This window comes from Rana temporaria, chromosome 4 (assembly GCF_905171775.1).
Source record: "Rana temporaria chromosome 4, aRanTem1.1, whole genome shotgun sequence".
In the NCBI taxonomy this organism is placed as follows: domain Eukaryota; kingdom Metazoa; phylum Chordata; class Amphibia; order Anura; family Ranidae; genus Rana; species Rana temporaria.
This window is the reverse complement of record NC_053492.1, coordinates 283482444-283508937: the sequence shown is the minus strand read 5'-3', so window position 1 is coordinate 283508937 and position 26494 is coordinate 283482444. Positions and strand designations below refer to the sequence as shown.

Genomic DNA, 26494 nt, shown 5'->3' with positions numbered 1-26494 from the left:
GGGCCTTTTATATCTTCAGCTCTAAAAATTACCCTAACACCTGCCATTTGAAGTCTATTACTATATTATAATGACACATGTTCAGCCAAACACGCATTTCACATTGCTTTAGTGTTGTTATTGCTGTAATGAGTTCCCACCAAGTACAAATTCCTCTACCCCAGCAGGGGGTGGCAGAAATAGACTGCTGATCTCTGTGTGGCAACAGCGGGCTCTCTGCCGTGGTCTGGGCAGCATAGTGGTTATCACTCTCACCTAGCAGCACTAGGGATATCACTTTAAATCTCAACTACCTGCCTGGAGTTTGCATGTTCTCCCTATGCCTGCGTGGGTTCCTCCCGCACTCCACAGACATGCTTGTAGGTAAATTGGCTCTAATATGTGTATGAATGTGAGTCAGGGACCTCAGATTGTAAGCTCCTTGAGAGCCGAGACTGATGTGAATTTACATTATTTATTGTGTGTATAAAGTGTTGTGTAAATTGTCAACACTATTTAAAATGGCAACAATAAATAAAATATCCCCTGCTTAGTCACGGCTACAGTTTTACAATCAGCAATGTGTCTGAGCTTTACAGCTTTCAGAACTGACTGCGCAGGGAGCATAGTGGGCTGCTGCAAAGAGACCGCTGCTTCCAAACCAACAGAAGCAGTATTTATGCAACCTCATGCTGGCGTCTGGGGCGAGTGGACAATGGACGCAGCAGCGAGGCTCTGTTGCGAGTCTGCATAGGTGCCCCAGTGGGAATCGGTTATTCTGTTGGGGGCACCGGCAAGAGAGGAGGAGCCAGAAGCTCGGGTGGGGAAACCGAGAAGAGGAGGATTGTGCCGATCTGTACAATTCTATTGCACAGAGCAGGTACATAGAATAAGTTTATTTTAAAAAAATTGCCTTTACAACCACTTTAAGTCTACCGATATATGAATACGGTATAATAATTAACTATTGGTCTACCATGGTCCCTCCCACAGTGTGACCAATCCTGCAAAGCTGCCTCTCTAAGATGCTCCCAGTTGTAGTAGATTGATCTATCTTTCTAAATATCTATCTATTTCTTATCTATCTGTGTTTGTGTATTTGTCTGAACTCTTTTGAATAGGTTTTAGGTTGAAATTCAGATAAAAAAAAACCCACAGATGACTGGTCATAAAAGTGACTTGTTTGTTACATCACACGCTTTCTAGAGAAAAGTGACAAATCTATTTCATACGATATCCTTGGCAGATATGGAATATCCAGTAAGGATTGAATGCTTGTTAAACTAGCCATACAATATACAATGGCCCAGATTCACAAAAGAGATACGACGGTGTATCTCCTGATACGCCGTCGTATCTCTGTTTTACGGTCTTCCTAACTATGCGACTGATTCATAGAATCAGTTACGCATAGATAGCCCTAAGATCCGACAGGTGTAATTGAATTACACTGTCGGATCTTAGGATGCAATACCTCGGCCGCCGCTGGGGGGAGTTCGCGTCGTAAACCAGCGTCGGGTATGCAAATTAGTAGTCACGACGATCCACAACGGTTTTTCGCGTTCGCTACGTCGCTGCTAGTCTAGTTTCCCGTCGCAAAGTTAGTCGTCGTTTTAGCTGCCCTAACTTTACACAGCACACGTACGTGCTGTATAAAGTATGGCCGTCGTTCCCGCGTCGAAATGTAAAAATGTTTTGTGATGAAAACTGGCGGCGGTCTACGATACGTTACGCCGCCGCGATTCTACGTGAATCTGGCCCAATGTTCTTATTCAATTTTCTTTAGATTTACCTTTAACTATGTAGTGCAAGTGCCTGCCTGAATGCATACAAATTGTAAATGTTTAGATTTTACCTCCTATTATATGGTTTTGGTAAATCTAAAGGAAAGTTATACAAGAAAAAATTGTATAATGTATGGTCAGCCTTAAACCTAGGGGTATATGAATAAGATATTATTCATATACCCCATAATAGACACCCTGGGCCAGATCCTCAGAGCGAGTACGCCGGCGTATCTACTGATACGCCGGCGTACTTTCAAATTTCCCGCGTCGTATCTTTGGTTTGAATCCTCAAACCAAGATACGACGGCATCTGGGTTCGATCCGACAGGCGTACGGCTTCGTACGCCTTCGGATCGTAGATGCAATACTTCGGCGTCCGCTGGGTGAAGTTTTTGTTGTTTTCCGCTTTGGGTATGCAAATTAGCTATTTCCGTCGATCCACGAACGTACGCACGGCCGTCGCATTCTCTTACGTCGTCTCTAGTCGGCTTTTTCCAGCGTATAGTTAAAGCTGGTATTTTGCGGCGTATAGTTAGATTTGCCATGTTAAGTATGGCCGTCGTTCCCGCATCAATTTTTTTTTTTTTTGCGCTTCATTTAAATGAAACACGCCCCCTACCCGCCCAATTTGAAATACGCCGCCAGAAATACACTACGCCGCCGTTACTTACGGCGCAAAATCTTTGAGGATTTGAAACAAAGCAAAGTAAGTTACAGCGGCATAGCGTATCTCTGATACGCTGCGCCGGTGCCGATCTATGTGGATCTGGCCCCATATTCCTTGCCCTACCGTGTTTCTCCGAAAATAAGACCGGGTCTTATATTACCTTTAGCTACAAAAAAAAAAAAAAACATTAGGGCTTATTTTCAGGGGATGTCTTATTTATTCACGGCATGTACAAAAATAAGTTCCCCCCCCTGTCAGCTAAGGAGTCAGCATGCGTTGCAGAGGGAGGGGCTGCTGACGTCAGCCGGGAGGAGAAGAAAAACTCTCCGGCTGGTCACGTGAGCGCCCAGTGGAGCTATAAATAAGTTATTTTCCACAATAAAGTTACACAAGGAGACACTATATACATTATATAATCTTTTTACAGAACGGATTCAATGGTTTTACAAGGACTTTAACTAGGGCTTATTTTCAGGGTAGGGCTTATATTGCAGCCATCCCAGAACTTTATGCTAGGTCTTATTTTTGGGGAAACAGGGTACCAGGTTTCCTGCAGCGATGTGACCAGTCCTGCAAAGCCGCCTCTTTAAGGTCCTCCCAGTCGCAGTGGATAGATAGATTAATGCAGGGTTAATAGTCCTGCATCGTATATGATGATGCCATGGGATTACTCAAAGACCGGAGCTTCAAGTAGAAGAGGACATTGCTGGAGACTGCTGCAAAGTGGGATTTTGTCTCATTTTTTTCGTTTTAAATACTCCATAAAACTGCACTCTTATACATTCTACTTTATGTTCTATATGTGACATTGGAGAAAAAATAGCCCAAAGGCTGACGCTGCGCTAAATATAAATTAATAAGGTGCAGCAGCTAGCACTAAAGTTCAGTACAAAAAACTAAATACAATATACAATACAAAGGAGTGCAGCGCTAATAATTAGTGTTGCTCACGAATATTCGCATTGTGAATATTCGTTACGAATATGGCATATTCGAATATTCGCGAATAACTCGAATTTCGCGGCCAATATTCGCTATTCCGAATATTCGTATTTTTTCAATTTTATTTTTAAAACAGATCACATCCTAGTGATCTCCATCGACGTCTAAAAACATTGCTGGTATGATTAGAGACCCTGGGCCGAGTAGCTAAGCTGAGGCGATCCTTTTATGTTGCCGAATATTCGCAATCGCGAATATTCGATTTCCGAATATTCGCGAATACTTTCTCCGCCCTTCTTTTGCATCAGAGCCAATCAGAGTTCTCCTACCACAGTTGTCATAGGAGAGAGTGGAGTGTTTCTGTGCGTTTTTCCAGTGTATCACATCTTCAAAGAATTTTCCATCTTTTGTCCCGTGTCATCATCATTTGCATTTCACCTCTTTAATGAGAATAATAACTGTTTAACATAAAGACATTTAAGAGATGTCAACGTAAACGGTTTACTTGTATTTTCCAAATCTATGGTTATTCAATATTTATTAACCACTTGCCGTCGCCGCACCGTCGAAATATGTCCACAAGGTGGCTCTGCTGGGCGAGAGCACGTAATATGACGTCCTCTCTCCCAGCCGTCACTAGGGGCGCGCGCGCGCCGCCGGAGGCGCGCGCGCGCCCCCCGATCGCCCCCGACTCCCGTGCGTGTGCCTGCCGGGCGCGATCGCCGCCGGGCACACGCGATCGCTCGGTACAGAGCGGGGACCGGGAGCTGTGTGTGTAAACACACAGCTCCCGGTCCTGTCAGCAGGGGAAATGCTGATCTTCGGTTCATACAATGTATGAACCGAGGATCAGTGTTTCCCCTAGTGAGGCCACCCCCCCCCCACAGTAAGAACACACCCAGGCATACTTAACCCCTTCCCCGCCCCCTAGTGTTAACCCCTTCACTGCCAGTGGCATTTTTATAGTAATCCAATGCATTTTTATAGCACTGATCGCTATAAAAATGCCAATGGTCCCAAAAATGTGTCAAAAGTGTCCGAAGTGTCCGCCATAATGTCGCAGTACCGAAAAAAAAATCGCTGATCGCCGCCATTACTAGTAAAAAAAATATAATAAAAATGACATAAAACTACCCCCTATTTTGTAAACGCTATAACTTTTGCGCAAACCAATCAATAAACGCTTATTGCGATTTTTTTTACGAAAAATATGTAGAAGAAAACGTATCGGCCTAAACTGAGGAAAAAAAATCTTTTTTTATATATTTTTGGGGGATATTTATTATAGCAAAATGTAAAAAATATTAATTTTTTTCAAAATTGTCGCTCTATTTTTGTTTATAGCGCAAAAACTAAAAACCGCAGAGGTGACTAAATACCACCAAAAGAAAGCTCTATTTGTGGGAAAAAAAGGACGCCAATTTTGTTTGGGAGCCACGTCGCACGACCGCGCAATTGTCTGTTAAAGCGACAGAGTCCCGAATCGCAAAAAGTACTCTGGTCTTTGGGCAGCAATATGGTCCGGGGGGTAAGTGGTTAAGCTAATCAATATACAAATTGGTCAAAGTAAACCCTCAAATCTATATAATAATGTATTTATTTTATTAATACCTTGTTAGTTGCAGGGTCCATTACGTAAAACCACACTTTTTCCAAAGGGCAGGTGAAATTGAATGTTTCAAAATTTCGCAATCAATTTCGCATTCGCATTAGCAAAATTTTGCAATCAGTTTCGCATTCGCATTAGCGAAATTTCGCAAATTATTTTTTTTGATAAAATATCACGAATATTCGATTTTAGCGAATATTTCACGAATATTCGGCTATATATTTGTGATATATCGCGAAATCGAATATGGCGTATTCCGCTCAACACTACTAATAATAATAATGCATGAGCAACAAATCAATGATAAACGTGAATGAAATATAACAAACGCAGTGAGAATGCTGAACAAATGTGAGTGATAAATGAACACTCTAAAAGAAAAAACACACAAAAAAAGAAAAAATCCAAAAATAAAAAAATAAATGTGCAGAATAGAAAACTAAGGCAGTGTCCCATTTTCCTATATGTGACATTGCTCAGGTGTATAAAATCTGCTATGATCTGTACACCTTATCGCTTTCTGAAGTCCTCCCTTGGAGTTGCTGTACACAGGTCTGTAGTCATCATCAAAACTCCTCTTTTACCACTTTTACTAGTAGTGTTAAAAATAAAATAACTTGCAGCGCAGCCATTTCCAGTGCACCGTCACTGTCGCTAGTCTAAGTAGATTATATGTTGTGTCTTTTATTCAACGCCCTCCTCACATCCACAGCCGGACTGAGTACCATCTGGCAATATGCTGTCAACATCAGCAGAAGCAAGCAGTTGTTTAAATGTTGATATTACCTTCTGTCTAGCATGCTAATTCATTGTGAGATGCCCATGAATGGTAGACCACCTGTTTAAAAAGAAAGGGAAAGAGATCCAAAGACTAATGACATATGTTGGCATATGCTTTTCTTCGACCAAATTCCCGGACAGGGTACGAAACATTTGGTAAGACCCCTATCACGCTGGGGCGTTTTTCAGGCGCTTTAGTGTGAAAGCACTCTGGCTTTCACATTGGGATTGCAGATGCTGCTTCTTTTAGGCGCTTTACAGGCGCTTTTTTAACGCTACAGCGCCTGAAAAACGCCCCAGTGTGAAAGGGGTCTATGAGAGCAATTTAAATAGGGGGGTATCAAGGTTGGCAGAAGTAATAACTACAAAAAGCGCAATTCAACACATACATTTTGGAAAGAAAATGACAATAGCTCAAAGAGAAGGATCAATCATAGTGCTCACTGTATCATTTATTACACTCACAAAAATACCATGCTTCATGCGATAAATAAACATAATAACCTAAGACAGTGGTCTCCACACTGCGGCACCACTTCTCATCAACTGCAGCATTCAATCTTGAAAGGATTCTCATCCACCTTTTTTCCTCCCAAAATAACAATAGTTCAAAGAAAAGGATCAATCATAGTGCCCACTGTTGTCATATAGAAATACTTCTAAATAAAATCATTCCACTCACAAAAACGTCTGTGCTTCATGCAACAAATAAGTGCAACAATCCAAAGTGTTTGTCTGAGTGCTCTCCACACCGTCCAGCAATCCATTGCGTGATTGCGCATTAAATCGATCGATTATTATGTTTTATGGTATGTTTTGGCAAGTTTAACCACTTGCCGACCTGTCATTATACTGCAGCAAGGTGGCGCGATCCCACGAATCGCTGCAGCTGTACGTTTGCTCTGGAGCTCGCTTTTTTTTCCGCTTCGGTGGCGCGCGTGTGCGTGCTTCTATTGGCCAGCGGGGGAGTCAATCAGCGGTCGTTCCCCACAGTAACAGAACAGGGATCTGCCTGTGTAAACAAGGCAGGTCTCCGTTTTGACAGGGGAAATCACACAGATCCTGTCTGTCTGCTAAGCAGGAAGATGGATCTGTGTGTTTCCCCAGTCACATACAGTTAGAAAACACCTGCAGGGAACACATTTAACCCCCTAAATGTTAACATTTAGCCCCCGGATGTTAACCCCTTCTCTGCCAGTGTCATTAGTACAATAACAGTGCATATTATTAGCACTGATTACTGTAATAATGTCACTGGTTCCCAAAAAAGTGTCAAAAATGTCAGTTAGGTGTCTGATCTGCCCACCGCAATGTCGCAGTCCCGCTAAAAATAAATGATCGCTCCCCCTATTTTGTAGACGCGATAACTTTTGCACAATCCAATCAATATACGTTTATTGAGATTTTTCTTACCAAAAATATGAAGCAGAATACATATCGGCCTAAACTAATGAATAAATTCGTTTTAAAAAATAAAAATAAAAATTGGAAATGTTTTATAGCGGAAAGTAAAAAAACATTTTTTTTTTCAAAATTGTCGCTCTTTTTTATAGCGCAAAAAATAAAAACCGCAGAGGTGATCAAATACCACCAAAAGAAAGGTCTATTTGTGGGGAAAAAAGGACGCCAATTTTGTTTGGGTACCGCGTCGCACAATTGTCAGGGGCTGAAGTGGTTAAGGCAGGGATCCTCAAAGTACGGCCCTCCCAGCTGTTGCGGAACTACACATCCCATGAGGCATTGTAAAACACTGACATTCACAGACATGACTAGGCATTATGGGAATTGTAGTTCCTGAACAACTGGAGGGCCATAGTTTGAAGACCCATGTGTTAAGGTATAGGTATTTATTCTGTTAAGAGTTATTAGTGCCGAGTGATCACATGACCACTGATCGCTCAGTTCACAGTCTTCCCAAAACAACTCCAGTCACTGCTCTCTCTCCCCCTCCAGTGTTCACTGGGGTCCTGGGCTGTGGAAGGGGGTGGGAGCTGCAGGTTCAGATTCTCATTGGCAAGCTAGCTGCTGGTCACGCATATGGGTGGATCCCGACATTATTGTCAGGAAACTTCCAGAGCCTTGAGTGTCAGCCAACTGTTGGCTGAAAATGGGTCAGGGGAGTGCACTCCTGTAATCTACAAGAGAAGTATGACCCCAAAAACAAAAAGATTTTGGTCATAAAGCTCCTGGATCATCATGCCAGAAAGAGGATCTGCAATGACAGCTTTCATGCTTCCTATAACTCAGCCCACACAGATCAGAGCATACGATCTCACACATATAATCACAGAGATACCATTGGACAATGCCTGGCAGTAACTCAGCTAACAACCATGCTGGACTTTAGAGCTCAGCCACCTAGATAGGTATGCAGTGTAAGCCCCGCCCACCTGTCAATCTCCTCCCTCCCCTCTTTAGGGACCAGCAGTGATAAGCGGCCGGGCACACACAGGGCGTGGCTACATCCACAATAACACATTTTTTCCCCTCAATCCCTTGTGACATGGAAGGCACCCGACGTCCACTAATCCTTGTCAGCACACAGATCAGGGGCGATCCTATGGAAAACATACATACAGCACCCACCTCCAGCTCTCTGCCCTCCTGTGCCAGGCTGTTGCTGCAGAAGAGATGTCAGTCACTGGGTAGGATGGGTGCCTGCTGGCACATTGTATCCAGTCCTGGTTACATGGAAGGTCCCTTGTAGAGCAGGCACATAGCTCAGCACTACATCAACAATACAAGGCAGCATCTGGCAGGCTAGAGAATCCCACCTCCTCCTCCCCCTCTGCTCTTCCTTCCTTCTCCCCTCCTCCTCCTCCTCCCTAGTGCAATGCAGATCTCCGCCCTCATCTACATGCCATGCAACAAGGGGGTCCTGCATGCCACTGACACATCACACAGATCCATGGCAGGCAGCTCATCCATCCACCACTCATATACTATATACACGTATATCACACACACACATATTTACTGTATATTATATATATATATATATATATATATATATACAGGGTGGGATAAAAGTACATCTACATGCCATGCAACAAGGGGGTCCTGCATGCCACTGACACATCACACAGATCCATGGCAGCTCATCCATCCACCACTCATATGAAATGTTGCTTTGCCAGTTTAGAATTTGATTTGCAAAACGATATGGAAAAGTATGTAAAATGGCATTGTACAAATCTTTGTAAATAATTTTTTCTTGAAATGTGACTATGTATATATGTGAAGTTTTAAATAAAGCTTAAAAAAAAAAAATCCACCACTCATATACTATATACACATATATCACACACACACACACACATATTTACTGTGTATATATACACAGGGTGGGATACAAGTACATCTACATTGCTGAACACATCATGGCTTTTTTTTTATACTGAACTCCAGGTATACATTTGATTGCCCCGGTTCACGCCAGTGTGGCTTTGAAATCGTCCTACTTCAGCGCCATTTCATGTGCGACTTTATTCATTTATACAGATGTCAAGGCAAGACGCACATGAAATGCGCAGAAACCTTTTTTCAAAGTCGATGCACAACATGAGTTGTGGCGATTTGAGCGGTTCCATTGCCAGCAATGGGGGGTGAGACTCGTCATGCAATTTGGAATTGATAAATCGCTGATGACAGGTGACAGATGACAGGTCTGTGTCTGCACACTGTGCAGGGACTCACCTGTCAGAGCGCCACTCTCCCCTATGGGGGATCGGATGACAACGGACCGTAGAAGAGCATGGAGCACCCATTCTGGTACGCCTAAAAAATTGGCAGGGCCCTAATAGTTAAAGGGGTTGTAAAAGTTATTTTTTTTTCCTAAATAACTTCCTTTACCTCAGTGCAGTCCTCCTTCACTTACCTCATCCTTCCATTTTCCTTTTAAATGTCCTTATGTTTTCTGAGAAATCCTCACTTCCTGTTCTTCTGTCTGTAACTCCACACTATGGTGACCACGTGTCCCGGATTGCCTGGGATAGTCCCGCATTTTGCAGGTCTGTCCCGGCACATTCATTCCAGGACAATACAGTGTCCCGGAATGAAGCCGACACAGCCACCTCCCGGGCCAATCTGATGCCCCCAAAAAGGCGGCCACATCACCGCTTTACTCACTGACAGTACTTGTCTTGGACAGGAATGCCTGGAGGAGCACAATCCTGCCCCCTGCTTGCGATTGAAGAAATCATAAATCCCACCTGTCCAATCACTGTGCTGCGATTCGTTACAGAACAAGCTGATTTTTGGGAGGGGGGGGGGGGGGTCTCTGAAAGGTAGTTTGGAAATGTGGTCACCCTACTCCACACAGTAATGCGAGGCTTTCTCCCTGGTGTGAAGTGTCATGCTCGCCCCCTCCCTTTAAATACAGGAGAGTCAGGACGCTCTCTACGATGCAGATAGAGAAAGGAGCTGTGCGTTAGAGAGCGTCCTGACTCTTCTGCTCGCCTCCTCCCCCCTCAAGGAAGGGGGCGAGCACGACACTCCACACCAGGGAGAAAGCCTTGCATTACGGTGGTGAGTTACAGACAGAAGAACAGGAAGTGAGCATTTCTCAGAAGAAATAAGGACATTTAAAAGCAAAATCGAAAATGAGGTTAGTGAAGGAGGACTGCACTAAGGTAAAGGAAGCTATTTAGGAAAACATTTTTTTATCTTTACAACCCCTTTAAAGCAGAGTTTCACCCAAAAGTGGAACTTCCGCTTAATCCACTCCTCGCCCCCTTACATACCACATTTGGCATGTAATTTTTTTTGGGGAGAGTGGGGGCTTCAGGAGGGGTGGTACTTCCTGTTCCACTTCCTCCTTCCGCCGAGGGGCTGCTAAGGCGAATAGTCTAATCGCCTTTTGGCAGCCCCTCCCTGTAGGCGATCGCCTGGGACACGTGACAGGTCCCAGGCGATCGTCTGTCCAATCGGTGTGGCGCAGCGCCGCTCGCGCATGCGCAGTGGGTGCCCGGCCGTGAAGCCGAAAGCTGTCATGAAGACGCCGGCCGGAGAGGGGGGGGGAGGAGCGGAGCATCATCTAAAGATGATGCACAAGAAAGCTTGCAAACAGTTTGCTGAAGACAAGCAGACTAAGGACATGGATTACTGGAACCATGTCCGGTGGTCTGATGAGACCAAGATAAATTTATTTGGTTTAGATGGTGTCAACCGTGTGTGGCGGCAACCAGGTGAGGAGTACAAAGACAAGTATGTCTTGTCTACAGTCAATCATGGTGGTGGGAGTGTCATGGTCTGGGGCTGCATGAGTGCTGCTGGAACTGAGGAGCTACAGTTCATTGAGGGAACCATGAATGCCAACTTGTACTGGACATACTGAAGCTGAGCATGATCCCCTCCCTTTGGAGACTGGGCCACAGGGCAGTATTCCAACATAATAAAGACCCCAAACACACCTCCAAGACGACCACTGCCTTGCTAAAGAAGCTGAGGGTAAAGGCGATGGACTGGCCAAGCATGTCTCCAGATCTAAACCCTATTGAGCATCTGTGGGGCATACTCAAACGGAAGGTGGAAGAGCGCAAGTTCTCTAACATCCACCAACTCTGTGATGTTGTCATGGAGGAGTGGAAGAAAACTCCAGTGGCATGTTATACAAGCTGTACACTCACTACTTTACATTGTAGCAAAGTGTCATTTCTTCAGTGTTGTCACATGAAAAGATAGAATAACATGTTTACAAAAATGTGAGATAGGGTGTACTCAATTTTGTGAGATACTGTATATTGTACATTTACATTAGTCCCTGCCCTCAAGGAGCTTGTAATCTAAGGTTCCTAATGGCCCGTACACACGATCCGAATATCGTACGGTAACGATCGTGCGATGATGGATCGTACGATATTCGGATCGTGTGTACACTACTTTCGACACCCGATTCCGACCGTGGAACCGATCAAAATCGACGGAGCAAGCTCCATAATTTTTATCGCACGATAGCAGAACGCACGATAATCGTTTAATTTGTACAGCGATCGTACGTTCAAAATCGTAAACTACCGATTGCGCATAACAGGAAGCAGCTAATAACCCCGGAAGGACAATAACAAAACCAATCCGGAAGCAGCACATGTACGCAATCAATGCTCCGAAAGAACGTCCTGCGAACGATACTTCATTAAGCAGACTCTCGGCGCATGTGTCGTAAGCTCCGCCCCTTTGTGCCTCTATATCACACAACAGTCTGCGACATAGGGCGAGGCAGCAGCATGGAGAAGGGAGAGCAGAGCACGGCTGGGCCTAAGAAAAATCGGGGCCCAAAAAAGGCAAAGAAGCCATTGAAGGCCACACCGATGAGCAAGCAGGAGATGCTGGAGCTTGTGAGCTTTCTTGAAAAATTTGACTATGATGGTAAGCTTAAAACTTACCAGAAGCCTAATGCACGGAAGGATCGGATCCTGGAGAAAGTCATACAAGTTATCGAGAAAAAACATGGGATTCTGCGCTCCAAAGACCAATTAAGGAAAAGATGGTCCGATTTGAAAAATAGGGAACAAGCCCAACTGAAAAAAATCCATGTGCTCATAGAAAAAAGTAAGTTGCAATGTGATGTTAAGAATGTCTCCTCGTTTTAAACATTTGTTTTTTAGTAAAATGTTTTTTTTTTTTGTTTTCTAGGGAAAAATAAGCAAAAAAAACGGCCAAAGAATAAATTCTACAGTAGAAAACAATCCCTTACTTCAGCGTGCGACAGGTATGTTCAAACCACAAGATTGATTTTTACCTCATGTGCACATACACCCCCTTCCTAACCCAACTAAATTTTACCTTCCGGCACTGCATAGCTATAACTAGCATTTGCAAGCCCATGCAATGTGGATCCTAATAAAAATAGGCGTACTTTGTGTTTGCACCCAAACTAATAAGTTTTCAATTGGTGTTATTTGATCATCTGTGTTTTTTTTTTAACCAAAAAAAAAAAAACATGTTTGCAAAATAAAAAATAAAACTTTCTTTTTTCTGTCCTTGATAGCCCATTGCTTTAAAACCCCCAAACATTCTGTTAGTAAAGTTTAGGACAATACCCATTTTTCATTTTTTTGCACCCTTATTAAAACATTCACAATAAAACAAACTCGCCCTAAAACATATAGTGACTACTTTGTTCAACAGTTCTATTGCGTGCAAAACATGGGTCAATCCTTTTTTTTGGGTGTTTTGCTAGGAATGGCGCCGATCAGGTTTGTTTATAGGGAACACATTGCACATTCTTCTGACCAATATCAGGACAGTCAACGGTGCTGGACATATGCAGTGATTAATGTGTACACCTGTGTTTGCCTGGGAAGGGGTAACCAATATGGGCCGTGGAAGGGGTTAAATTTGTAGCCTAGTGAGTGTTCTAACTTTAGGGTGAGTGTGGGTGACTGGGGGAGGTGACGGAGGTGTGTCCCTATGTACACGGGACATGGCATCGATCTCCTCTCCCTGGCAGGACATGGAGCTCTGTGTTTACACCCCAAGCTCCACGTTAATGCGCGTGCCAGGCGTCCGATGGCCACACGTCTTTGCGCCCAATAAGTCATGTGCGTGAACACAATAACCATGTTTTGTCAGGGAGAGAAGATAGAGGCTAATTTCCTTGTACATGGGGTCATAAATTTTGCCCCCCACAACATTAAAGCTATAATTACTCATTTGGCTATACACATTTAACCCCTTTACCACCAGCACATAGTGGTTAACCACTTACCTGTCAGTCCCATTTATATAGTAATTCCTGCTTAATTCTATCATTGTTCACTGTTGAAATGTGAATGATCCCAAACATATGTAGAATATTTCATATTTTGATGGTGTAATGTTGTTGTTTTCCCAAAAAGGACACATATACCCACCATTCCTATTAACACCAATTAATTACCCCTAAAAGTTGCATCATCTCCCGTAATCAGTAGGCGCTGTAATTTTTCTAATTGTTCTCCCACACATTGGTCTGTGATGGATTGCGGTAATATATCTATATATATATCTCTCTGTCTCATTGTTAAATCCCTTTTTTTTGTTTATGCCGTGACGAGCCTGTTTGCTTTTTCCTAGGCTCATCATCTAATCCTGGAATGACAAACATCCAAACAGAGGAAATAATTCAAATTTCCCCTACCCAAGATTCCAGTCCTGAAGGTTTGTAAAGCCAAATATAGCCAAAAGACAGACATCACTGTGTTACTTTACAGACAGAAGAACAGGATATATATCTCTATTTGTATGTATGTATCTATCAAGTTATCTATGTATCTATCTATCGTTATACCCGAAAGGTTAAAAATGTTATACACACAGTAAATTTTGTGTGTGTGTGTTTTTGGAAAAATATATAGAGATGAGAGTAGAGAGATAGATATAGATATATAGATATTTTACAAAGCAGTGTTTTTAATTGTGACTGGTATTTTTTATTTCCCTAGGCTCACCATGTAACTCCGCAATGCCGAACATACACACAGAGGACATAATTACAATTTCCCCTACCCAAGATTCCAGTCCTGAAGGTTTGTAATCCAAATATAGCAATGCTGTGCAACAAAATCTAAAACCAGAGGTTTTATAGAAAATTCCTAATGATGTTGTATGGAATTTACAGAAAATCAAAGATACCATCTACTTGAAGAGATGCAGACGGACCATTCTGGGATGGAGGTTTGGGATCATCCCCTGAGTGAAAGACATCAAAACCTGGATCTCATTGAGATCACCCCTTTAGTGGAGGATGTAGCAAATGCCAGAGCCATAACAGATGGATCTCAGAATATTGTATCCAGCACAGGTAAGTTGCTTATTTTTTTTGTGGCTTTTAGTGCATCTGTTCTAAATGTATTCTTAGTAAATGTTATCCTTCACAGGTAATCCGCTGCAAAGTAGTACCATTACGCATTCAAAGATGGATGTTTTGCGCTGTTGTGGCGAACTCGAGAAGATCAAACGATCAGCTGCAGCACTTCAGCACAATTTGAAAGGCTTTATAGAATTGATGAACAAAATCTAAATGCTGGACCTGTTAAGTTGTTTGCACAGTTTTTTTAGATTCTTTTACATTTGTTTGTACAGTTTTTTTGAAAAAAAATGTCCAAAATTGGATGAGCATTTCAGGCTGCATTACCTTATGTAATCCGATGTTTCCCGACAACCAAATTGCTTAAATATTACATTCAACCTAGTTGTCAGAATGTCATTTTAGACCGATGTATTGTTTTTTGGTAGCGGTACCTGCCTTTGTTTCCCACACGGCTTCCGGATGTGTGATCTGTGTCCCTGGTCGTTACCACTGGCGCATGCAGTGCGTCTGCAGCTTCAGAATGAAGCTGGTCTGCTACTAGTCTTTAAACTGTGCTTGCGAACCAATGGTTTTCTTCTTCCAACAACTTGTGGCCCACTGCATGCACCGGTTGTAACGATCACAAACAATTGCCAACGTCCAGTACCACAGATTACATACCCAGAAGGGGTGTTCTAAAAAATGGTTGTGCAGTCATGTTGAGTTCAGTTCAATGTAATGCTTTTTTTTTTTTTTTTTTTTTTTTTTTTTTGGATGATCCCACCCACTTTAAATCGTAAGAGCACCAAAAAGGAAACTAAAACAAAAAAGAACCAGTATGCTACTCAAATTTGACTGTATGTAGGCCTTATTCTTTTTTCACCCTACATACCTTAATATTGCCTTTTGAAACAGGACTTACTGGGTTTTGTAACTGCGGGATTGGCCGTTACCATTGCCGCATGCATCGCATCATTAGTTGCTGAAAGAAGCTGGTCTGCGTGTAGCGTGTATACGGCGCTTGTGCACCAAAGTTTTGCTTTTGGAAGGCAACTCATGACGCACTGCATGCAACATTTGAAAATGATCTCAAACAATTCTAAACGTTCAATACCACAGATTACATACCCAGAAGCCCTCTCACAAATGCTTTTATGCATGTCAAAGAATGTCCAAAAAACTGTCATGTTGACTACTCAGTTCTATGTAATGTATCCACAGTTTTCTTTCGGATGATCCCCCACTTTGAAGGGGTGCAGCACCAAACAGCCAAATAAACCAATTAAAAAACAAGTATACTAAGCAAATATGATTGGATGGAGGCCTTCGTTTTGATTGTTGCCCTACATCCCATCATATTGGCTTTTTGGACAGGCCTAATTACTGTTTTACAGAACTATGGGAGTGGCAGCGGTAATGGGCATTCCTATCCCAGGTTCACGGTTCTATTAACTGTGACCGTTCATATTCTTTCCTTTATGTGATTACAGGCTTTTAGGAAATAGATACCGTGTTGCACAACGCGCATCACCAGATATTCAATTTCAATTGGCCTACGAGTTGACACTATACAGCAGACTGCACAGGCAATGTATAGTGCCGAATCGCAGCAACGCTAGTTTTCTTACATTTGGTGATATGCATTGTGCGGACAGAGGACCATTTTTGGAAGCCGTGAAACATATAATTCATGGTTGAGAACTCCCAGTTCTGCAGTTCTGCAAAACTGTATTCCCACTCACTTTTTCAGTTTATTTTTTTGGTGTTAAAGCGGTGGTTCACCATTAAATCACATTTCTAACAATACATTCGGAAGTCTGCTTACACTGCGGGTAGGCTGGTTTTTTTTTTTTTTTTTTGGCCTACATTGCTTCATATCGCCGTTTAACCCCTCGACTTCCGGGTACGAGTCTTCTGGTGGTGGACATTCCTAGTTGATTGACTTTCCATCCGAGCAACGCATACGTGACGTCACGACTTTCCAAAAGAAGCCGAACATCGCTGCGCAGGCGTCGTACAGAGCCAACTCTATACAGCACCTGCGCAATGACGTTCGGCTTCTGTCGGAAAGTCGTGACGCGCAGTATGCGACGTTTGGAGGAACGTCAATCAACTAGGTCCAGCAAGACTCGTATCCGGAGACCGAGGGCGATATGCGATATGATCGAGGTATGTACGAAAAAAAAAAAACAGCCAGTGTAAGCAGACATCAGAATGTATTGTTAGAAATTTTTTTGAGGGCGAACCACCCCTTTAAGAATTTTCCTGCTGTATAATAGGTTTGGTGTATTTCTCCTATCCATTTTCTGGATTTGAAACGGGTATAACAATGAAACTTTTGTAACGCAAAGTTAATATATTTTTCTAAAAATACAAGACTATAATGCTTACATCTCATGTTGAGTATGGGCTGTAATAGTTGTTCTTAGTTTGAAGAAAATGTGAGTGTGTATGTTACACAACCTCATAATGTTAAATATGTTTGTTCTTAAACATGTAAGTCTTAAGAATTGCACAATGTTTGTGTATGTTTCACACTTTTTATATTTTATACAATATGCATATCATGCCATCATATGCACGTTTAGCAAACAACATGCTAAAAGCAAAAATAAAAGAATTTACACTTCACATGACTCCTTGCATGTTTTTGGGAAGGGGAGGGATGTGCACAGATAAAGAGTACAATATATGATTTAATGAACAGAATAAATAAAACCATTGTCAAACACTTTTGCTATGTGTTAAATATTTCACAATGTATTGTCTCAACATAGATCAGGCATACGTTGTGTAATATTTATTATTGAAAAATTAAAAGCTTACACTACAACTCCAACATTTGATGAAAAATTATATGTTGGTATAAGTTGTACCCCAAGGAGAACTATGAACTTGGCCGGAGGGATATTGCCATTGTCCAGTCTGGTGGTTGGATGCTTGCGTTTGGGCAAAATGCATGGGTGCCTGGTAAGTTGTTGGTGGCTGTTCCTCTATTAATTTTGTTTTAGCGCTCAATTCTCCTCTGATACCCTTTGCAAGAACTTCTAAAACCAGTCTCTCTGCAAATTCTCTTTGTTGGTCAGTCATTTTTCTATGCTTGTTGGCAATCATGACTCCGAACCCATCAGATTCATCGGACTTGTTCTGCAATGCCGATGCAGCCTTATCCAGAAAGGAACATGTAGCCGAATCTAGACTTCTTTTTTTCTTCCTAGCCAGGGGTGGAGGAGCAGGCCTGGACGTGAACATGTCTTCTTGTGATTCTTGCTCCTGCAGAAGCTATAACATTTGGACATCAATTGCATTGAAGTTGTCAGTTATAATCACATTGTGGATATGACGGTGCAGTTATTGTAACCTAATTTTATCAAAAATGTAATATCTTCATATACTGTACTTTGTAACTTTTCAGGAACATATAATTACTATTAAAACTAGATATATACATCTATCTAGATAGATGTGTATGCATTTATCTAGATAGATAGATGTATGCATTTATCTAGATAGATGTATGCATTTATCTAGATAGATGTATGCTTTTATCTAGATAGATGTATGCTTTTATCTAGATAGATGTATGCATTTATCTAGATAGATGTATGCATTTATCTAGATAGATGTATGCATTTATCTAGATAGATAGATGTATGCATTTATCTAGATAGATAGATGTATGCATTTATCTAGATAGACAGATGTATGCATTTATCTAGATAGATAGATGTATGCATTTATCTAGATAGATAGATGTATGCATTTATCTAGATAGATAGATGTATGCATTTATCTAGATAGATGTATGCATTTATCTAGATAGATAGATGTATGCATTTATCTAGATAGATAGATGTATGCATTTATCTAGATAGATAGATGTATGCATTTATCTAGATAGATAGATGTATGCATTTATCTAGATAGATAGATGTATGCATTTATCTAGATAGATAGATGTATGCATTTATCTAGATAGATAGATGTATGCATTTATCTAGATAGATAGATGTATGCATTTATCTAGATAGATAGATGTATGCATTTATCTAGATAGATAGATGTATGCATTTATCTAGATAGATAGATGTATGCATTTATCTAGATAGATAAATGCATACATCTATCTAGATAGATGTATGCATACATTTATGTAGATAGATAGATGTAAGCATACATCTATCTAGATAGATAGATGTAAGCATACATCTATCTAGATAGATAGATGTAAGCATACATCTATCTAGATAGATAGATAATACAAGTTGCACATATGTATTAGGTGTGAGCCATCCTTGGTGATGAAGCAAATGCTCTAAAGTGCTCCAATCTTTAGATAATGTAGGTTAAAATCACAATTCCCTGTGAAGTTTGGAGACCATGAGCCATGTATTGGATCATTACATGTGGTTCAACATGCAGAATTCTATCTATATGCATGAACTGTTTAGCCCTTTTCATCATTGCTAGTCACTTCACTAAACACACCTTAAAAATCCGGCTGTGATGGACTTATAGACAGATGTGATCAGCCAAGGGATTACAACTGCACTTCCATTTCCCGCAAGTGAGTGCATGGAAACGCGCCCAGCAGTAGGTGCACTGTTCCTTTCATTTGTAAACGTTATGTGGCACATAATGTGCTAGTATGTTGATACTAGCACCTTTTCTTTGTTAGGAAGAAAGCATCATACAAAAAGAATATTATATGCCTAAATGGGCATTATACACTGACCTGTGATATGGGTAGATCTTCTACATTGTCCTGTTCCTCATCCTCTGAGTTTGGAGATGCAGCAGATGTTCCTGAAAGGCTGCACACTGATGCTCTGGCTTCAACCTGGTCTGTCAGAAAGCGCAGACTGTCATAATACCACAGCCGTGGTTCATAAATTTCATCTGTTCCTGCCCCAGATGTCTGTGAAACACGAACCTTGTTCAGTTCTTTTTTGAATACGGTTCGTATATTGGCAATTTTATTCCTCACATAATCAATTGTTGGATTTGGGCACACCGCTTTACACAGTTCGACAAGTTTACTCAGGGCTTCATGTTTTTTATCACGGTTGGAATAATCTTTAGATTTTACTTGCCATAAACAGGGCAGCTGCCTGTACATTTCAATGAACTGGGATAAAAAATCAGGGGAGGTGAACTTGTCCGGCATGATTCCTGCAAGAGAAGGTTTTAATGAGGTCTGACAATTGGTTAAGTTATACAATATTTACATAACATCCAGCAACATTGTCACAACATTTTACCTCAGTTCGTGCGGCACTACAATTCGTAGCAGCGTTCTTTCCGGGAGCGTTCGCTGTTGCCGCGCCCGGTTATCATTCACCACACGAGCGTACGTCTGCCGTCCGTTTATTATGACGTCACTACGATGCGAACGTAGTGCGTAGACAACGTATCTTCGTAGGCTGCGCGCACGGAATGTCTGTTGTATAGTCTGCTATTAATGGTTTTGGTCAACTGTTGGCATGGCTGTACAATTTATCTAGTTTAACTTTGTCATTGATTTCACAACGGGTTTTGTGGGTACCTAATAAAAAGCAGAATCATGTCATGAACTTGATCCTTTTTTTTGTGTTTTAAACAGTTAGTTCCCACCACATGATGTGTTTATTACTCCAAATTAGGAAAAGGCACAGTGTGAACCGTGAAATATTTCATTATGAAATAATTTCCCTGGAATGAGGTGTGTACGATTATCAGGAGCTTTTGATGCATTTTTTGGTGTGGGTATTTTTTGGAGGTGAAGAACTCACAATGTGCCCATAGAAAAGTGGTCACAGATGGGCAATTAAAATATGATACTAAAGTCTATTTAAAGGTGGGCGCGGAAATGCATGATTAGAGCAGTTACATGTGAAACTAGTGACCATTGCTAGGTGTCCACAGTGGTCACTGATAGGTGGCACTTGTTGGGATTTGAAGTTGGCACATGATGATTTCACTTTGGTGGCACTGGGTGCCCAATATGACGTGGAACTAATGAGCAAAGATGTTGATAGCAAAGATGTCAATAATATGTAACATACAAACAAATACTCAGGTTTTTTTTTTATTGACATGGCAATGTCATCCAAGAGCAAAAGAACACATATAAGCATTAAACTTGACAAACAGTCCTTTTAAAGAGATGGAGTGTGAACAGTGGATTTGTCCTGTATTAAAACATGTCACATGTCATACTGCCATGACACTGCCCCCTGACCTATAAAATAATTCATGTAGTCCAGGCGGCATTGACGGGCACTTTGGGATGGCAGCCTAGAATGTGGCAGAGCCAGTGGTGTCAATTGTGTCGGTCTGGCATTGCTGCTATCTCGCACAACTTGGACTGATGAGATTGTCCCGCGATCATTTTGCTGATCCGCATGAATGTATCCCTGTGCATGTCGCCGCAGGAAGTTATGTAGTACACAACAACATAGCACAATTTGGTCAATTTTCTTTAAAGATAGATTAATGGTCGTCTGGAATATACGGAAACGGTTGGCCAATATTCCAAACGCGTTTTCCACCACTCTACGTGCTCTTGACAACCTGTAATTATAGATCCTTTGGTCAGGGGTCAGGTTGCGCTGTGGGAAGGGTTTGAGGAGATGGTCTCCTAAACCAAATGCATCATCTGCCACGAACACAAACTTTAGACCTTCCATGGTCTCATTTTGGGATGGCAGATTCAGAGACCCACTTTGAAGTAATTTGTAGAATTTAGTGTGTTCAATCACACTTCCATCGGAATTGCGTCCATTTTTTCCAATATCTACATATAAAAACTCATAATTGGCATTGACAACGGCAAGAAGGACAATGCTGAAAAAGCCTTTATAGTTATAAAAGTAAGAACCAGAATTGGGGGGTGGTGAGATCCTTATGTGTTTCCCATCAATTGCGCCCCCACAATTGGGGAAATTCCATTGGTCTTGAAATTTCTGCCCAACCTCCATCCATTCAACAGCATTTCTTGGAAACTAGGAGGAAAAGGAGAGATAAACAGTATTTAATTTTTTTTTAGTATACAAAAAAATATATGAATATGTTTTTCAAAACAAGGTTTACAACTGCTGATGGCTTGTTTGTTCTCCTGTATTTGTATGGCTTCTAAACAAATGTCACTTTGACGTTAGGGGTAGTTTCAGTGTCATGTGTTTCCTAGTCCAATTAAGCACAAGCCTGCTCATATATGTGTTTATTACCTAGGACACTTTACATCTTCAGGGAAATTGCGACAACACTTCATTGAGGTTATAGAAACAAGAATGGTAGCGTTGCTTGCAAGTGACCCCAAACTGACTAATGTAATTCTAAAAATGCATAGATAATAAACTTCACTGTACCTTTAGATATTCATCCTTCAATGTTTGGATAAGGGCTTCGCAGGTTTCAGGGATGATCTTGCCCAGTGACTGTGGAGATATTCCAGTGGAGAATTTTAAATCCTGCAGACTGCGTCCAGTTGCCAAGTAACGTAAAGTTGCTATGAGCCTTTGATCAGCACTTATTGCTTCACGCATCACAGTGTCCTGCTTCTGAATATGTGGTCTGACGCATGCCAGTAATTGCTGAAAACAATCATCATCCATTCTCAGATAATTTCGGTAATCTTCTGGATTTTTTTCTTGAAGATCCCTGAGCAAGGACATGTGGGAATATTTCTCCCGATTCATCAGCCACTGTTTGGTCCATGTCCTTCTATTTTTTTTTTTCTTCTGGCTAAGGACCTTTTGGATGGCCATGACTCCAATCATTGCAACTGCAATGTTGGTATTTTGGTGCCCCGGCTCCATCCTGTCCGAACGACCGTGCCACTCCGAAAGAAAAGACGTCTCGGCAAGAAAGAAAGGACGTGGTGGCCCGAACGAGCTACCGTAGTTCACAGGAATGTACGTAGTAGCCCGAAAGAACGCTGGTTCACAAATGCTATGCTGCGGGCGTGGCTACAATGGGGTCAACCGTACATTACATCACTACGCAACGACGTAAATCCGCAAAGAACGTAGGCAATTTTGGTCGTACGATCATAATCGGGAGTTTTTTCGGAAATTCTGGTCCCGATGCGACCAGCTGGCGGAAAACATCGTACGATACATCGTACGACAATCTGATGGTGTGTATGGGCCATAAGGCTGGCCATAGATGATACAATGTTCTTACTTTCCACTAGGGGTGGACCGTGGAAGGGAAAAAAAAAACGCTAAATTGCCCCATCAACACAGTCAGTGTTGATGGGGGAATGCATCTGGCTGCGTTATATTATTTTGCCAGTATGGAGGGGGGGGGGGGGCAGGGAGCTTGTCTCAAATTCTCTGGCTGGGAGGTATGACTAAGTGACGTCTTAGAATTTAAGGTTAGTTGACAAAAAATTTTAAATCTTCCACAGGGAAAAACAAAAAATATTTGAGGAAGAACGGGACTGTAAAGATGGTGGTGTCCATAAACCGAGCTGGCACGCCCTAAAATTCCACAACGTGAGAAGAAACATGGATAAAACCTTCTGAAACCATCAGTCAGGTCACTTAAACCGTGTGAAAAAACAAGGACAAAACCCTCCGAAACCATCAGTCAGGTCACTTCCCCCAGCAAGTTTCCTGTGTTGAGATAGCATTAAATAAAGTATTCCTTTCCCAACTGCAGCATGCTCAGAAGATGGGAAACCTGGCAGTGTGACTGGTAACTTCTGATAATGTGATCACCTTTATTACCAATAAAGTTTAAAATGAATAAAAAAAAAATAAAAAAAGCAGTTGTTTGTAATACACATTGCTTTAGTGAAATAAATATTGTCTGCTTAGGCCCCTTTCACACTGACACATTTTTCAGGCGGTTTGGCGCTAAAAATAGCGCTGCTATACCGCCTAAAAAAATCATGCCCTGGAGCGGTATAGGAGCAGGGTGTTTACCGCTCCTATACGCTCCTTCCCATTGAAATCAATGGCAAACCGCATTGCAGGCAGTATTAACCCTTTTTCGGCCGCTAGCTAGCGGGGGTTAAAACCGCACCGCTAGCGGCCGAATATCGGTATAGCGGCGCTAAAAATCGCGGCGCACCTCCCCTGTCCTGTGTGAAAGGGGCCTAAGGCCCCGTACACACGACCGGATCTATCCGCTGGGATTGATCCGCGGATCAGTTCCAGCGGACAAATCCGGTCGTCTGTACGGCCTAGCGGATGTGCCATTCTGCCGATGTATATGTGCAGGAAGTGGTTAAAAACAACACACAGCAAAAAAATAGAAAAATAAGTGGCAGATAAATAGAGTGGTTTCACAATTAAAAAAGACGTTGTCAAGTAATTTAAAAATCAGGAAAATCGCAGCGGCGCATTACACACGCTGTGAGGAAATAAGCGCTCATTGGCTGTTGAAACGCGTCAGCATTACGTCAGCACGTCATACGGGAATCACCAGCTGATTCTCTGAGGGTATTGCCTGTCTCCACTACATGCTTCCAACGGAAACTTTTCTGGCTGCCGTACCACAAGTGGAGTCACCTGCACGGCTTCAGCACGGCACGAATTACACAGTGGAGAAGCTGTCTCCTCCTGTTTGTGCGGTGCACAGCTCATTGTGAGCCCCGCTCCCTGCTGTGAGAATCGTGGGGTATTGAGATCTTTTATAGAAGGATGACTGCAACTGAGGATCTGGTGAGAATACTTACTTTCATCCACTGCTCCTTATCATGGATGCATCAGTCTGATCCTTATGCAATAGTCTCCCCCACATATGTTGCCTTGTTATACACGTGCCTCACCAGGGCCGGATTCCAGACAAGGCCAACAAGGCCAGGCCTCGGGGCGCCAGTGGGTGCAGGGGTGGCACTGCAGCTGACAGGAGAGGACACTTTCATTTCCCCCCCCTGTCATGTCACGGATGGTGAGAGGAAAGAAAACAGGGAAGAGGAGGTGAGATGGTTTTCAATGTAATTTTCGGCAGCAGCACCCCCCCCCCCCCCCCAGTTCTCAATGTCATTTTCGGCAGCAGCGTCCCCCGGCGGATAATGTCCCCCCCCTGTACTGCGCAGGCGGGGGGGGGGGGGCATTGAAGGACCCGGCGGCATTGAAGGACCCGGCCTTGGGGCGGCAAAGGGAGTAAATCCGGGCCTGTGCCTCACAGAAGTTGTTATTTGTACAGCCAAGTGTATTTTATTGTGTGGTGGACTCTTTGAAACCGTGCATATCTGCCCTAATCACTAATGTGACACTCCATGGATCAGGCTGGGTTCACACTACTACACTACTTTCATCCTACTTTGCTCTGTGTTCAATGTTTCCCTATGAGAGCGTCTTGTAGCGTCCTACACAAGTCGGTCCGACTTTGAAAATGCTCCCTGTACTACTTTTGGTCCTACATTGATCCTACTTCAGGCCCATTGAATATCATTGAAGTCGGACCAAAGTAGTATCCTGTTCATGAAAGTAGGATGGATGTAGGACCAATGTAGGATAAATGTAGGACCGATGTAGCAGGGGCGTCCCTAGGGGGGGGCCAGAGGGGGCCCTGACCCCCCCAACATCATGCTGTGCCCCACCATGTGCCCCCCCAAAAAAAAAATTTTTTTTTTTTTTTTTTTTTTTTGCAATTTTTGTATTTTGCTCCCCGAGAGGGAGAGCGTCCCCAGTCAGCTCTGCAGGGGATTCCTCCCCTCCCTCTGCTCGCCATCACTGCATAATGCGAGCGCTCACACAACCAGATATTCTAGCCTGGACCGTGTTTAAGTGTGTGCACTGCAGACTGCAGTACACTGTAATCACTGAACTACATTATCTCCATCCCTTCTCTCCCCCCCCATCTGTCTCCCTCCCCTCTCCTGTTCTTTCAAAACATTCACAATTTACTTTCACTTTCAGTTAGGCAGATAATATATGGTGCAAATTTCTTTCCTGCATCCACAGATTGCAGGAAAGAAACTTGCATGATTCCCCCATCAACAGACAGTGGTGACAGGGGAATATCCCTCCTGCCCAGCAATTATATTTTCCTGAAAAAACAGTGATTATCACCAGTGGTTATACAGTAACCACTAGTGATAATTATAAGAGAATCCGCTCATTAATGGTTCCAATCTCAGCCAGTTTCTGCTGAACCAGCTGAGATTTAAACTGTCTATGGCTGGTCTTAGCTCTTAGGCAGCCCATACATTGATTAACACTGTGGAGTGTCGGCTTCCTGGCATGATCGGGCACGTGGGATTTCAAACACACCCGAGCCCATCTCTATTGGTTGTAGACAGTTGAGCTCCCTGCAGGTTGCTTAGCATGCAGTGGACCCTTCTCTGACATGCTGATCGGGATGCAATCCAGGTGATGCTCTTAGTCAAATCCTAGTCATAAATATCAGAGATTTTATTGATCAAAGCCCACACTTTACAGGCATAGAGCCCACATGGCTGCTGATCATACGGTCGATTATATTTATGTGGTTGTACTCTTGATGCTAATAAATACTGTGTTTATTAGATCTGACTGGGAGCATCACCTGGATCACATGCCGATCAGCATGTTAACATAGAAGGTTATACAGCATTACTGCTGCTAGGTGACCAGCTGGGGGCTCGGCTCTCTATAACCAATAGTGCCAGCCTTCCCCTGCATGCACCCATAATGTCACCAGCACTAGGTCCTAATAGACTGCCGCCGCTGCCAAGGAGACAGATGCCAGACCAGCACTGTAAATAGCAGGGCCAGGACAGCTGGGGATCCCCACTGTGGCAGAACACCAGGGCCCGGTGGCAAGACAACCTTTGCAACAATGATAGTTCTCCCACTGCTTTGGACCCTTATATTTTCTTGGTGTGCTGGTGACATATATCTCTTGTTTTCTGCCACCCTGGGGGGCCCCAGTATAGTAGGAAGGGAGCTCACTGCAGAACATATGAAAGGGCCCATAGTGGGATCGTAGTAAAGGCCCCAGGATAAATATATATAATTGCATTTTATAGTTGGCCCCCCTAC

The 26494-nt window shown here is 42.7% G+C and overlaps 2 protein-coding genes across 6 annotated transcripts in view; both read right to left on the bottom strand.

The window, feature by feature from the left end:
• NCOA7 (nuclear receptor coactivator 7) overlaps positions 1-8555 on the bottom strand; it is a 224283-nt gene extending 215728 nt beyond the window's left edge. For 3 of the 5 annotated variants that reach the window (XM_040350368.1, XM_040350375.1, XM_040350373.1), the window contains exon 1: positions 8351-8554. The gene's annotated coding sequence lies outside the window, so the exon portion shown is untranslated. Of the gene's footprint in view, positions 1-8350 lie in introns of all 5 variants that reach the window. The other 2 variants (XM_040350372.1, XM_040350371.1) reach the window with 2 other exon arrangements.
• An 8717-nt stretch (positions 8556-17272) lies between these two features.
• On the bottom strand, positions 17273-21547 carry LOC120937291. The gene is made up of 2 exons (XM_040350367.1): positions 19270-21547; positions 17273-17816 (listed from the first exon to the last, which is right to left on the bottom strand). The coding sequence occupies exons 1-2, from the start codon at positions 19699-19701 to the stop codon at positions 17388-17390; spliced, it is 861 nt and encodes a 286-aa protein (XP_040206301.1). The 5' UTR covers positions 19702-21547; the 3' UTR covers positions 17273-17387.
• Between the last annotated feature and the right edge of the window lie 4947 nt (positions 21548-26494).